Raw genomic sequence first — 11,958 nt, 5'->3', positions numbered from 1 at the left:
AAATACAAAGTTCAGAATTGCCAGAAAGTTTTGGCTTATAAGTAATCAAGACTGACTTGGGGAACTGTGACAATGAGAGGTAAAATACAAGGAGAAGGTTAAAGATAAACTTTAACTAAATTAGGGACGCTAGCAAGAGCATGTTAAGCTTCTCTGGGAGGAAGAAAGGCACAATTCAATGGTGAAACCTAAAACACTTAGGGTAGATATCCAACATCTGGTCTGGTCCTGCCAGATTCTCCCTAAACTTTGATTGAGTTCTAAAATAAAGGTTTTGTTTGTTTTGGGGAGTCCCATTCAGTGGTCCTTAGGGACTACTGCTGGTTCTGTTCTCACTGATCACTCCCGCGGGGCTCAGGGTGCCAGGAATACATAGTTCCAGGAAACAAAACCCACGTCAGAGTATGCACAAGGATATAAATATACCTGTGGTACTATCTCTCTGGCCTTGAAAGATTTCTTGGAGGGGAATGTCCAGATCCTAAGTTGCCACCCATTGTTCCCATTTCTCTATTCTGAGTGTTACTTCATGAGAAATAAGACTAAGTAGTTTAGAAGTATATATATGTATGTATTTCATTAAAAAACACATGGTCATTCAATAACATTATCACAAAAATAACATTAACTGCAACGCCAAAGCTCCAGGGATCCACTGGAACACCGATCTCCTAAGAACAAGAAGTATTTCATGCTGAGACACCACTGGTCACACAGCAGGGCAGGCAGGTGGTAGGAAGAGTTTGACATCTCAGCACAACATAACTGCTCACAGGAAAGGAACAACACTGGTTTCTGGTATTTACATTCACAAGAGAGAACTGGCAGATGAAGTCCACTCATCAATAACTTAAATAAATATGGTTTGAGAAAATTGCACTTTAAATTATTAAATTTTGGGGGGGGAGACTATAATAAAATAAAATAAAATAAAATTACTTTGCATGAGAAGAAGATAGGGGAAAATAAATAGCATCTTCCTTGGCGCACTGTCACACTGTCACCCTGGCTGGAGCAATAGCACAGCGGGTAGGGCGTTTGCCTTACAAGCGGCCAATATGGCAGACCCGAGTTCGATTCCTCCGCCCCTCTCAGAGAGCCCGGCAAGCTACCGAGAGTATTCGATATGCCAAACACAGTAACAACAAAGTCTCCAATGGAGACGTTACTGGGCCCGCTCGAGCAAATCGATGATCAATGGGAGGGCCTTACTTCCTTGGCGCGATCTCTCAGTCCAGGCGTGGAGACTTTTGGCTTCGGATTTTTGGCTTTTTGGATTTTTGATTCAGGCGCTTCATAACAGCCTGGACCCACTTCTTCTTGGGGTCTGCACAGATTTCCTTGCCCAGCTTGGTCTTGAAGCTGTGAGAGGGAAGGGCACAGTCATACAGAGCGTTATAAGGATGTTGCCCAAGGGCATGGTCTACTGGTCCCTAAGTTCCATCTGCTCTTGGTCCCTGCATGTGAGCCAGGAGCTTGGATCCAGACAGTAGAAAGATGGGAGGATAAAGGAAGATGCCTTAAAAAGGAAGCTTCTAGGATCCAGGCTGAAGGACTTGGATGATTGGACCAAGCTCTTAGAAGGGGAACTAGTAGAAGTATGGATTCCCTCTCATCAGTTGAGTTTCTCTTATGGACAAAGGGGCCTTTGGATGAGAAGGTATATTGCTTTATTCATTTGCACCTATCCCTGACTTCTTTCCCTTGCCTAGAAGTTTTGGCTGCGAGTGTTGGGGCACAGTCTACGTACATTACAGCCTCCTGAGGACAATGACCATTGTTGACCATTGTATAGTTCTGCAGCTTCTTCGTGGGAATCTTCTTTTGTACCATATCAAAGCAGCAGGTGACAGGGATGGAGACTGAAACTGAGAACACTTCACAATGAATAAGGCGTTAGGATGTGTTCAGGGCAAGCATTTGGAAGGGAAAGGAAAAGAAAGCAAAAACAAACAAATGAAAACACTCCCTTAATATGACTATCACTAATCAGTTCATATCAAGCAGATAAAATATTTGTCACTGAGGCTCAAGAGGTAGTATAGCAGACAGGGCGCTTGCCTTCCATGTGGCCAACCTGGGTTTGATCCTGGCACCCGATGTGGTCCCCTGAACCTGCCAGGAGTGATCACTGAATGCAGAGCCAGGAGTAAGCCCTGAACACTGCTGGATATGACTTAAAAACTAAAAAAAAATCCACAAGTTAATTTACTCTGCTGAAGTTGGGGCTCCTCACTATTTACTGTGAATGGAGAAATCTTGAGGCACAAAACTAATCCTTATGCTGTCATTAGGAGATTCTATGGATCATAAATTTCTCACACTGGGAAGGGAAGTTTGAAGACTGTTCCAAAGCCATTTGTTCCCATGGGTTCTTAGCCAACCCAAGTCACATGCTAAATTACTTCTGGATCTGAATCTGGACCCAGATATTGTTCTGGAAGCAACACTAGACTCTCATCCAAAAATTGAAATCTCAATCACTAGTTTGCTCCTCCAATTCTTGCTCACCATATAAACCAGACCCATGGCAAGAAAGTTCTTCCTTACAGGTCAGCAACCCCAGCAATGTGAGGGTGGTGGGTGGTGGCATTGCTGGTTGTGTGCAGTGTCTCCTGCTAACAGGTGCCAGATGAGATCCTGGGTACCTGCTTCACAGGCCTGAGCATCTGGTCTGGCTTTCCTCTGGCAGTGATGTGAACTCTCTTTTCCCTTTGTTTCCCTCATTTCTCTGCCTTTGTCTATGAAGCATGTGTGGGATGGCTCATCTAGGGATATCAGCGCTTGCATTGACCCTTAGGAAGAGAGACAGGGCTTACCTGGCTGAGCGGGCAGCTGAGTGCTGAGGATGGCAGCTATGAGCAACAGGCCCAGACAGGCATCAGAGACCTTCATGGTGGATGGGAGGGCTCGTGCTTCAGTAAGAGAGCTGGAGGTTCTGAGTTTGCCTCTGCCTCTTTGCAAGTCTGAGTTCTGCTTAGGTTCTGCCTGTTTTTATAGGATCAGAGCACAACCGGAGGGTCGTGGTCAAGGAAGATGAAATAAGAGCCTGAATGTGCTGAGTAGGTATATCAGATCTGGAGGGTGATTTCCAAATATGGAGAGAAGGAAGCAATAGAGTTTCTGTGGCTCAAATTCTCCATGCAGCAGGGGTGGAAGGACATGCTCAGCGCAGTGTGGGAAGAGACCTCATGGGAAAATGAAACGGTTTGATATTTTTGAAATGTAAAATGATATGTCCGAAAGGGGGAAATGGAAGATGAGGCGATGATAGAAAGGAGAAGAAAATCAAGGACCTGATCTTTCCCCAGAGCTCAGGAGGCCTGGAATAGAATCCTAGGCTCTGCTCTGTACTTATCAGGCTGGGGTCTCTGCCATCTGACACCAGCCAGGCTCCTTCTGGAACCCCCACCCCAGGATGCCTTGGAACAATGGTAGAGTCCAGGAATCTGCGACTTGTCAGCCTTGATTTCTTGGTGTTCAGTGAAGCATAAGAACTGACAACACACATCGACTTTTTCCATCTTCTGTTGTGTTATAGAAGCTTTCTTGATTCATCTTGGCACTTCTTAATCTTTTCTCTCAGAGATTCTAATGACTTTAGTGTATCACCTACCATAATCATCATTTCTGCATGTAGTTTTTTCATTTCGCTCTCATAGTTTCTTGTGATTTGCTGACCATCAATTTGGGTCAGGGGTGGGATGGTCATTAAAACATCCTTGCCATGGTGTCACTAAGGTCATTTCCTGAGTATTTACAGAACTGGTTGGTATTATTTGTGCTTTGCAAGTTATTGTTTTTGCTTATTGAACTTGGTGGACTTCTATGTGCTTTTCCCATTGTCGTCCCAGTATTGCTGTGTTGAGAAGTGAGTCTTGTAGTTAGACCCCCTGGAAGAGTTTGGGGGATTAGGCTGGGGATTGCTGTAATCTTTTTCTGCCCAGCTTCACCCAATGACAGGAAGTATAACTGTGAGCAATGTGAGATTTATTGAGTAGAGCTGTGGCATGGTCTCGTTAATATGGTGTAGGTGGTGTAGGTTGTTAGCTAGCTGGAAGGGAGGATTCTACCTTCTCCTCAAATCAGGCTCATGTTGTTAGTCAGAGATTGATCTCATCTAGAAGGATGGGGCATAGTCTAGAGCTGTAACATAGGCATGTTCTGAAATCCTCTATAATCTTTCATCAAGTTTAGACATCTTCCTCCTGAAGATAAGTCCGTTTTAACTAATTGGTGCTTAAGTACTTTAGATGTTCATGTAAATGATACATTATTAATTTCAAAATTTCCTTTCTGGTATAGAGTAAATTGAACTTTAAATATTCATCTTGCCTCCTGAAACTTTGCTGTACTTGATCATTAGTTGCAGGTTTGTTATTGCTGAACTTTTGGTGTTTGTTTGTTTTACGGCCACATCCAGTTTTGCTTAGGGCTTACTCCTGGATCTGTGCTCAGAGAACACTCCTAGATGAGCTTGGGGAACCTTATATGGTGCCAGGAATTGAACCAGGGTTGACCATGTATAAGGCTGTCACCTTACTGCTGACTATTTCTCTAGCCCTTTTATTAGAGGAATTTTTATTCGTTTATTTTCATTTGTTTGTTTGATCAATTCTTTGTGATTTTGGGCATAGACAAAGAAGTCTTCCATGAACAAGGATAGTAATGCTTCTTTCTCCTAAGTCTATGTCTCTGTTTAGTTCTTTATTTTGTATTCCTGCACTATCTAACTCCTCCAACATAGTGTTGAAGAGGGATGGTGAGAAGAGACTTCTTTAATTCACTCCTAACCTTAAGAGATCAGTATCTTTTCTCATAATTACGATAGCACAGCGGTAGGGCGTTTGCCTTGCTTGCAGCCAACATGGCCGACCTGAGTTCGATTCCTCCGCCCCTCTCGGAGAGCCCGGCAAGCTACCGAGAGTATCTCGCCCGCACGGCAGAGCCTGGCAAGCTCCCCATGATGTATTCGATATGCCAAACACAGTAACAACAAAGTCTCCAATGGAGACGTTACTGGGCCCGCTCGAGCAAGCCTGGCATGAGCTATAGATCTTTGTGGATGTTCTTTATTAAGAAAGAACTCTAGTTCTACTTTTATTATGAACAATTGTTAAGTTTTTAAAACTTTTTATTAATATGGCCATAATATTTACCCCATCTAGTAAGTTGATATGGTATCTTTTATAAATTGATTGAGGATGTTCTCAAGCATTGCTCAGGAGATTTGGGCCTCCCTACTGGCAATTCTTGACCAACTGAGCCATGGGTCCAATACAAGAAACTAAGTATGTGATGTTCCTTAGGAGCTATAGTGCCAGGGATATTGAAGTTAATTACAGCAATACTGGGGACCTTCAGGCCACACCTGGCAATGCCTGGTACTATGTGGGCCTAGAAACAAATCCAGGTCCAGTGCATGGCAGACATCTGCATTAACCATTGTACTGGCTTCAAATCCCATGAATTAATTGTTTTTTGAACATTAAAAGATCTTGCATACCTGGGATGGCTCTCATTAGCTGTCGTTGTCCAATTATTTTTTAAATAATCTTTGATTTATCATTGTTTAACACTATGGATGGCTTTACACTTCAAATCTGTCTTTGAAACTCACAGCGCAATATACACTTTTTATATATTATGTCTACTTGCTATTTTTTGAGAGTTTCTACATCTTTCTTGGTAAATTTTATCTGTAGTTTTCTAAGAGTTTCTTGTTTTCTTTTGTGTTGTTGTTATCAGGTTTTTATATCAGGGTCATGATGTTCTTACAGCATGAATTGAGATGAATTAGAAAGGGTTATCTCTACTTCTGTCTTTTGGGACAAATTGTAGACAGTTGCCCCTTTAAGTGTTTGGTACAATTCCCAAGTGAAGCTATCCAAGTTCAGTGCCTTCTGTTTGGGAAAATTGTTAATTGCTCAATTTATTTAGTGGATAAATTCATATTCATGCCATCTACTTCTCACTTGAGTTTTGGAAGATTATTCCCCTCACCCCCAGCTTATAGGTTTTCCTTGCTGGAATCTTAGTTATTTTATTGTTTAATTTAAATTTCAAAGAAATAGCTTTTGGCTTCACCTATTTTTTTCTCTTGTCTTCCTATTTCTCAATATCATTGATTTTTACTTTAATTTTTATTATTTCTCTTCTTCTGCTTGCATTAGGTTTATATTTAACTCCTAGATTCTTTTTAATCCTTTTTTTTCTATTGAGACATCATGACTTACAAAATTATTCATAGTTGAGTGTCAGGTATAATTTTACAACACCAATCTTATCACCAGTGTCAACTTCCTTTCACCCATGCCCCCCTTTCCTCTCCCACTGTCCAGCGTGTCCCCTTGACTCTTTTGGGTCACACCCAGCTCAGTCTTCACTCCTGGCTCTGTTCTCAGGAATTACTCCTGGCAGTACTCAGGGACCACGTGGGACACCAGAAAGCATCTCAGGTTAGCTGCGTACAAGGCAAGTGCCACACTGTTTTGTCTTTCCAGCACCAACAGGCACATTTTTAAGTTTGGTTGTTGTAGCTTGAATCTTATGCTTTCAGTTCTGTTGGTTGTAGGATTCATGTATATATGGTTATATAACAAGCTCTATGCCACTAGTGTGTCTAGGATCCCTCCCCAAGGCCCCTGGTATCCTCCATCTGCTCTTCTTTCCTTTACCATCCTTAGCTCTATAATCCAGGTTCTAGGGTAATCTAGATTACCTCCCTGTGATGCCTTGCTTGTCCTTGTCCTGTTATCTGCCTATCACAGGCATATGAGTTTATCTGGTATCTTTCTTCTCACTTAATTCAATCAACTTGATATCCTCCAATCCACCCAAGCTGTGGTGAAGTGCATTATTTCATCCCCCACCCCTCCTTGCCACCCCCTTGCAGCTTTATAGTATTTTGTTGTGTATTTCATACCACAGTATTAATACCATGTATTTCATACCATAATATTCCACACCATATTTCATTCATAATTAATTATCCACTTAATTATCTGCTGTTGGACACCTGAGTTGATTCCATGTCCTAGTTGTTGTTCTAGTTAATTAAGGTGAGGGCTGAGATTATCCATTTTAGATCTTTCTTTTCTTAAAGAAAAGAATATTCACTATAGTTTACTTAAGCAATAAGTAAACTATAGTGAATATTCCTCTAAGTACTGATTTTTCTGCAGCCCTACATTTTATACATTATACTTCTACTTTTCATTAAGTTCAACATATTTTTAAATTTACTTGAGACACTTTCTCTGACCCGGGTTCAATTTCTCCATCCCTCTCGGAGAGCCCGGCAAACTACCGAGAGTATCTTGCCCACATGGCAAAGCCTGGTAAGTTACCCGTGACGTATTCGATATGCCAAACACAGTAACAACAATTCTCAAAATGGAGACGTTATTGGGCCCGCTTGAGCAAATTGATGAATGAGAGGACAGTGACAGTGAGAGCGAAGTATTAAATCTAAAAATATTTAGGAATTCTTTCAGGAATATTCCTGTTGTTGATTTCTAGTTTAATTCTTCTGTGGTTTGAAAGAAGACTGTACAATTCTATTCTTTTAAATATTTTCAGCTATTTCCTAATGTAGTATCTGTCTAACCATGGTTAAAGTTCTGCATAATCTTGAGAATAAAGTGGGATGTGTGTGTGTGTGTGTGTGTGTGTGTGTGTGTGTGTGTGTAGTGGAGGTTAAAATCGGAGGCACAGAGTACCTTTGGGAATGAGAAAAAAGAGGTGAAGATTTTAATTAGTATATGAATCTCTCAAAGTCCTTTGAGAAGTATGTCTAAAGATTGAAATTGCTTGGAACGAAAGAGATAGTACAATTGGTAAGGCACTTACCCACTCTCCAGCTGCCCCTCCCCACCCCCTTGCACCCTTTATGGTCCTCTGAGCTCTGCTAGAAATGATCTCTGAGTTCAGAGCCAAGAGTGAGCTCTGAGTACCACTGGGTATGACCCCAAACCCTTCTCCCCCCCAAAATAAAATTTCTTGTTAATTACTTTAGGTTATTGGATTGTATTTCTTATGAGAGTGAATCTCATAGGACACTGGCGTATTAGATTTTATTTTTATCTATAAAGTCATAGGCATGCCTCATTGAAAGGGCACTTTAGACACACCCCAATCCAGACACTATTACACAAACCTGTTTCACCTGTCAGTTACTCTATATTTTGGTTTGGTTTAGTCACGTAGCCTTTCGTGTAGGTGTTAATTAGTGGTGGGTGTTCAATTTGTATTTATAATGTTTGTCTTTATAATGACTTTCTTGTTGGTTTTATGAAGTACTGTTAAGGGTGTGTTGGAATCTTCAATTCTCAGAGTAACATTGGTGGCAACAGACCCTGAGAGCTGGCCTGTGGGTACCTAGAGACATTGGTGGAAGGACACTGACTCTCCAGTGGTGGGTGTGGTGTTGGAACACTGAATGTCTGAAACATTACTAGTAACAAGTATTTATTTTATAACGGTGCCTAAATATAGAAGAAAATTTTACAATATCTCGAATAGTAACAAAATAGTGATATTTTCAAGTTTTGAAAAATTCTTAACCATTGCCGCTTTAGCTATATTCCCTTTATTTTTTGGTGTTCCTATTAAACAGATATAATATAATTTTTCAAAAATATTGTCACACAGATTTGAATATTCTGTTCCATTTTTTCCCTCAGTTTTTGTTAAGCATCTCAGGTTGGGAAGTTTCTAAAGGCATAACTTTTCAGTTTATTGATTCTTTCCCTGATGGTGTCCATTTTTCTGGCAACCCCATCAAAGGCATTGATTATACCTGTTACAGTGTTCTTTTTTTTATCTCTAGCAATTCACTTGATTCATTATTAGAATTTTTGTCTCTCTGCTTACATTATACATTTTGTTCTTGCATGTTGTCCAGATTTTCCATTAGCGCTTGTAGAAAGTTAATCATAGTTATGATAAATTCTTAGTATGATGAAATCAAAATGTCCGAATGAATCCAAATGTTACAGCTTCATCTGATCTTGTTCCTTGCTTTTACCCTCTAAAATGTCTTTCTTTTCTTTCTTTTTTTTTCTTTCTTATCTTTTAGCCTGCTTTGCATTGCAAGTTTTTATTGAAAGCCAGAACATGATCTATTGGACAATAGGAATTAGGATAAGTATTTTTCTTAGTGTGAGGGTTTATGTTTAAGAGTTGACTGTGTTTACTATTTGCTATAACTCTCGGCATTGGTTTCCTATAGATTATGTTATCTTGCTTTTATATTCCTTGTGGTCTTTGGTTTTCCCTAGAAACAACTTAAAGAAAACCTGGATTTACAGTTTTTTCAGCTGTCATTAACAGAAGTCTGTTCATGTGGTGATAAGGTCTGGGGATATGTATTTATTCTATAATTTTATGATTAGTTTTGGTCTTTATATATCCTATGCTCCGGGGCTGAGATCTTCCTTCACAAATATATTTCACACCACTCTCCCCCCGCTCCTGTTTTCACTGCCAGTAATGCTAGAGAAGGTAGAATTGGTTGTCTTACCTTACCCTATGTTAGTTAGATGCTGGTAAGCATTTTCAGATAAACACTGAAAATATAATTCTCAGGATAGCTACTTTTCCTCTGTAAGTATTTCAGTCTGGTCATTCCCCTCCCCCATGATGGAAGCTAGAAGCAGTAATACATTTTCCTGGGAGGAACCTGTTAGAGATCTTGGAGGTAAAACTCATGAAAATGTAATGTTCCTCTAAGACTGGGCTCCCAGCGGGGGCTTAACTCTCCAGTTCATGCTTATCTTCTTTCATTTTACCAATTATAAGCTGAGAGAGTTAGGTTTATGTTTTCTTGACAGTTTCTGGTTCTAGCAATTTCTGCTTTTGGTACACTGTGGTTTGTGGTATTCATTTCTCTCTCGAGTCTGTGGAGAAACAGATAGCCCTGCGACCCTCAAATTTCTGAAGACTCTAAGAAGAGTTGCTGATTTTCAGCTTTTTTTTTAAATTCTATTTTTAGGGATGGTGATGGCTTTCAAGCATTTTTTGCATGTCAGAGAAGAAACTGAAATTCAACAATGCTCATTTGCCATCCATCCATATCTCCTTGGTGATGAGACTATTTCGTTCTTTATTTCTTTTTTCAGCTTTATTGAGGTACAAGAGAAAAATAAAATGGTAAGGTGTATATCATATCATTTGATATATTTTGATATATGTGTATTTTTAACAATGCATATGAAAGCACTCTGTCCATTGGGTAATATATCCATCACCTCACACAATCAATTACCTTTGAAATGTAGGCGTAAGAACATTAAAGTTCTACTCTCTTAGCAAATTTAAATTATATACTGAAGTCATCGCATGTACTATGAGCCTCAGAGCTTATTCACTTTCAAGATGGGAGTTTATACACTTCCACCAACCTCTTTCTACTCATCCCCCTTCTCTAGTCTCTTGCACCGTGTATTTCTATTACCAGTTTGCCTGATTTCTCTTATCTTATGACTTCTAAGTTGATCCATGTTGTCACAATTCATTTACTCCATTTTGAAGTCTGAAGAAGATTCTTTTGCATGTGAAAAATGCAATATATTGTGGTTTAGATTTGCATTGTGTTGTCCTGAGAACTTTATATTGTTGCCCTTTTGTGTGTATTCTTAGGGAATGAATGAGATGTCTATGTAGGCCCTGAGCCTGTTTTAAAGATAGATTGTTGTTTTCTTTGTTTGGCATTGTTTCAGTTCCTTGTGTAGTTTGGTATTAGACCCTTGTTAACTGTGTGTTAATGATTTGGCCCAAACATTACTTTCTATTTTAAAATACATTGTATGGAGGAAAAAGAGTCCACGGGCCTTGAAGAGTTAACCCTTCTTCTGTCAGAGAATTTTGAGATGTCTGTCAGCAGACATGTGGCAAGGTGTTAAGCACAAACAACAGAGTAAAAGTCTTTCAAGGTATAACGCTCAGTTATGAATACATACAATAGGGGCCCGAGAGATAGTTAAATGCTTTGTTTGTTTATTTGTTTTAGTTTGAGGGCCACATCTGGTGGGTTTCTAGGCTTACTTCTGATTCTACTCAGGAATCACTCCTAGTGGGCTCAGGGGACTATAAAGGATTCTAGAGAGCCAACCTGGGTCTACTGCATGCAGGATAAGTGCCCTTCCCACTGTACTATCTGGAGAGATAGTTGAATGGGAGAAACACAGGCTTTGCATTCCAGAGGCCCAGGTTTAATCCCAAGTACCCAATGGTTCCCCAAGCATCACACCCAAACACCCTCCCAAGTACCATCCTAGAAATCTCTAAATACTTTTGATTTCGTTATAGCCCCTGATTAAGTAAGTAAGTAAGTAAAGGCCCTCCTGTTGATCATTGATTTGCTGGAGCAGGCCCAGTAACGTCTCCATTGGAGACTTTGTTGTTACTGTGTCTGGCATATCGAATACATCACGGGGAGCTTGCCGGGCTCCGCCGTGTGGGCGAGCCCCTGATTAAAACAAAATAATATAAAAAAACAAGAAAAATGTATCTTTATATTTGGAAACTTATACTTCTTCAGAATCACAATGATAATTACCTTTGGGAGGGATAAGAGGGGTTTGATTATTTCATTTTCTAATATTGTATGCTAAATTTGATAAAGGCAGCTGCAGACAAAAAAAATGTATCCAGATTCGCTAAAGAATTGGCCTTCAGTACTCTCAGAAGCTGACTTAAATTCCTAGGCACATATTTCACATTTGCCATAGCAAGGGGAACTTTTGGGTTTTCAATGATCACAGTATTGTCTGTGCTGCCTGAAAAAGTGCAAGTAGGTAAGTTATAAGTTATCCTTTCCTATACAATCAGAATTATGCTGCCTTTTAAGCTTCCAGCAATTTTTATGGCACATTTTCTGTCAAGTCTATGTTGGTAGTTATTGCCATCAACTTTTAATCTCCACGTCACTGCAGACACATTATGAGGGTGAAAACT

At 40.0% G+C, this 11,958-nt stretch overlaps 1 protein-coding gene across 1 annotated transcript; it reads right to left on the bottom strand.

Annotated features, from left to right (window-relative positions):
- Window positions 1-1,229: 1,229 nt before the first annotated feature.
- LOC130035031 (C-C motif chemokine 8-like) lies at window positions 1,230-2,895 on the bottom strand. Its single transcript, XM_056126517.1, has 3 exons — window positions 2,820-2,895; window positions 1,751-1,862; window positions 1,230-1,362 (listed from the first exon to the last, which is right to left on the bottom strand). Exons 1-3 carry the CDS (start codon window positions 2,893-2,895, stop codon window positions 1,230-1,232), a joined length of 321 nt encoding a protein of 106 aa, XP_055982492.1.
- Between the last annotated feature and the right edge of the window lie 9,063 nt (window positions 2,896-11,958).

This window comes from Sorex fumeus, unplaced genomic scaffold, assembly GCF_029834395.1.
Source record: "Sorex fumeus unplaced genomic scaffold, SorFum_2.1 ptg000063l, whole genome shotgun sequence".
In the NCBI taxonomy this organism is placed as follows: Eukaryota; Metazoa; Chordata; class Mammalia; order Eulipotyphla; family Soricidae; genus Sorex; species Sorex fumeus.
The sequence above is the reverse complement of the archived record's forward strand: the minus strand, read 5'-3'. Positions and strand labels throughout refer to the sequence as shown.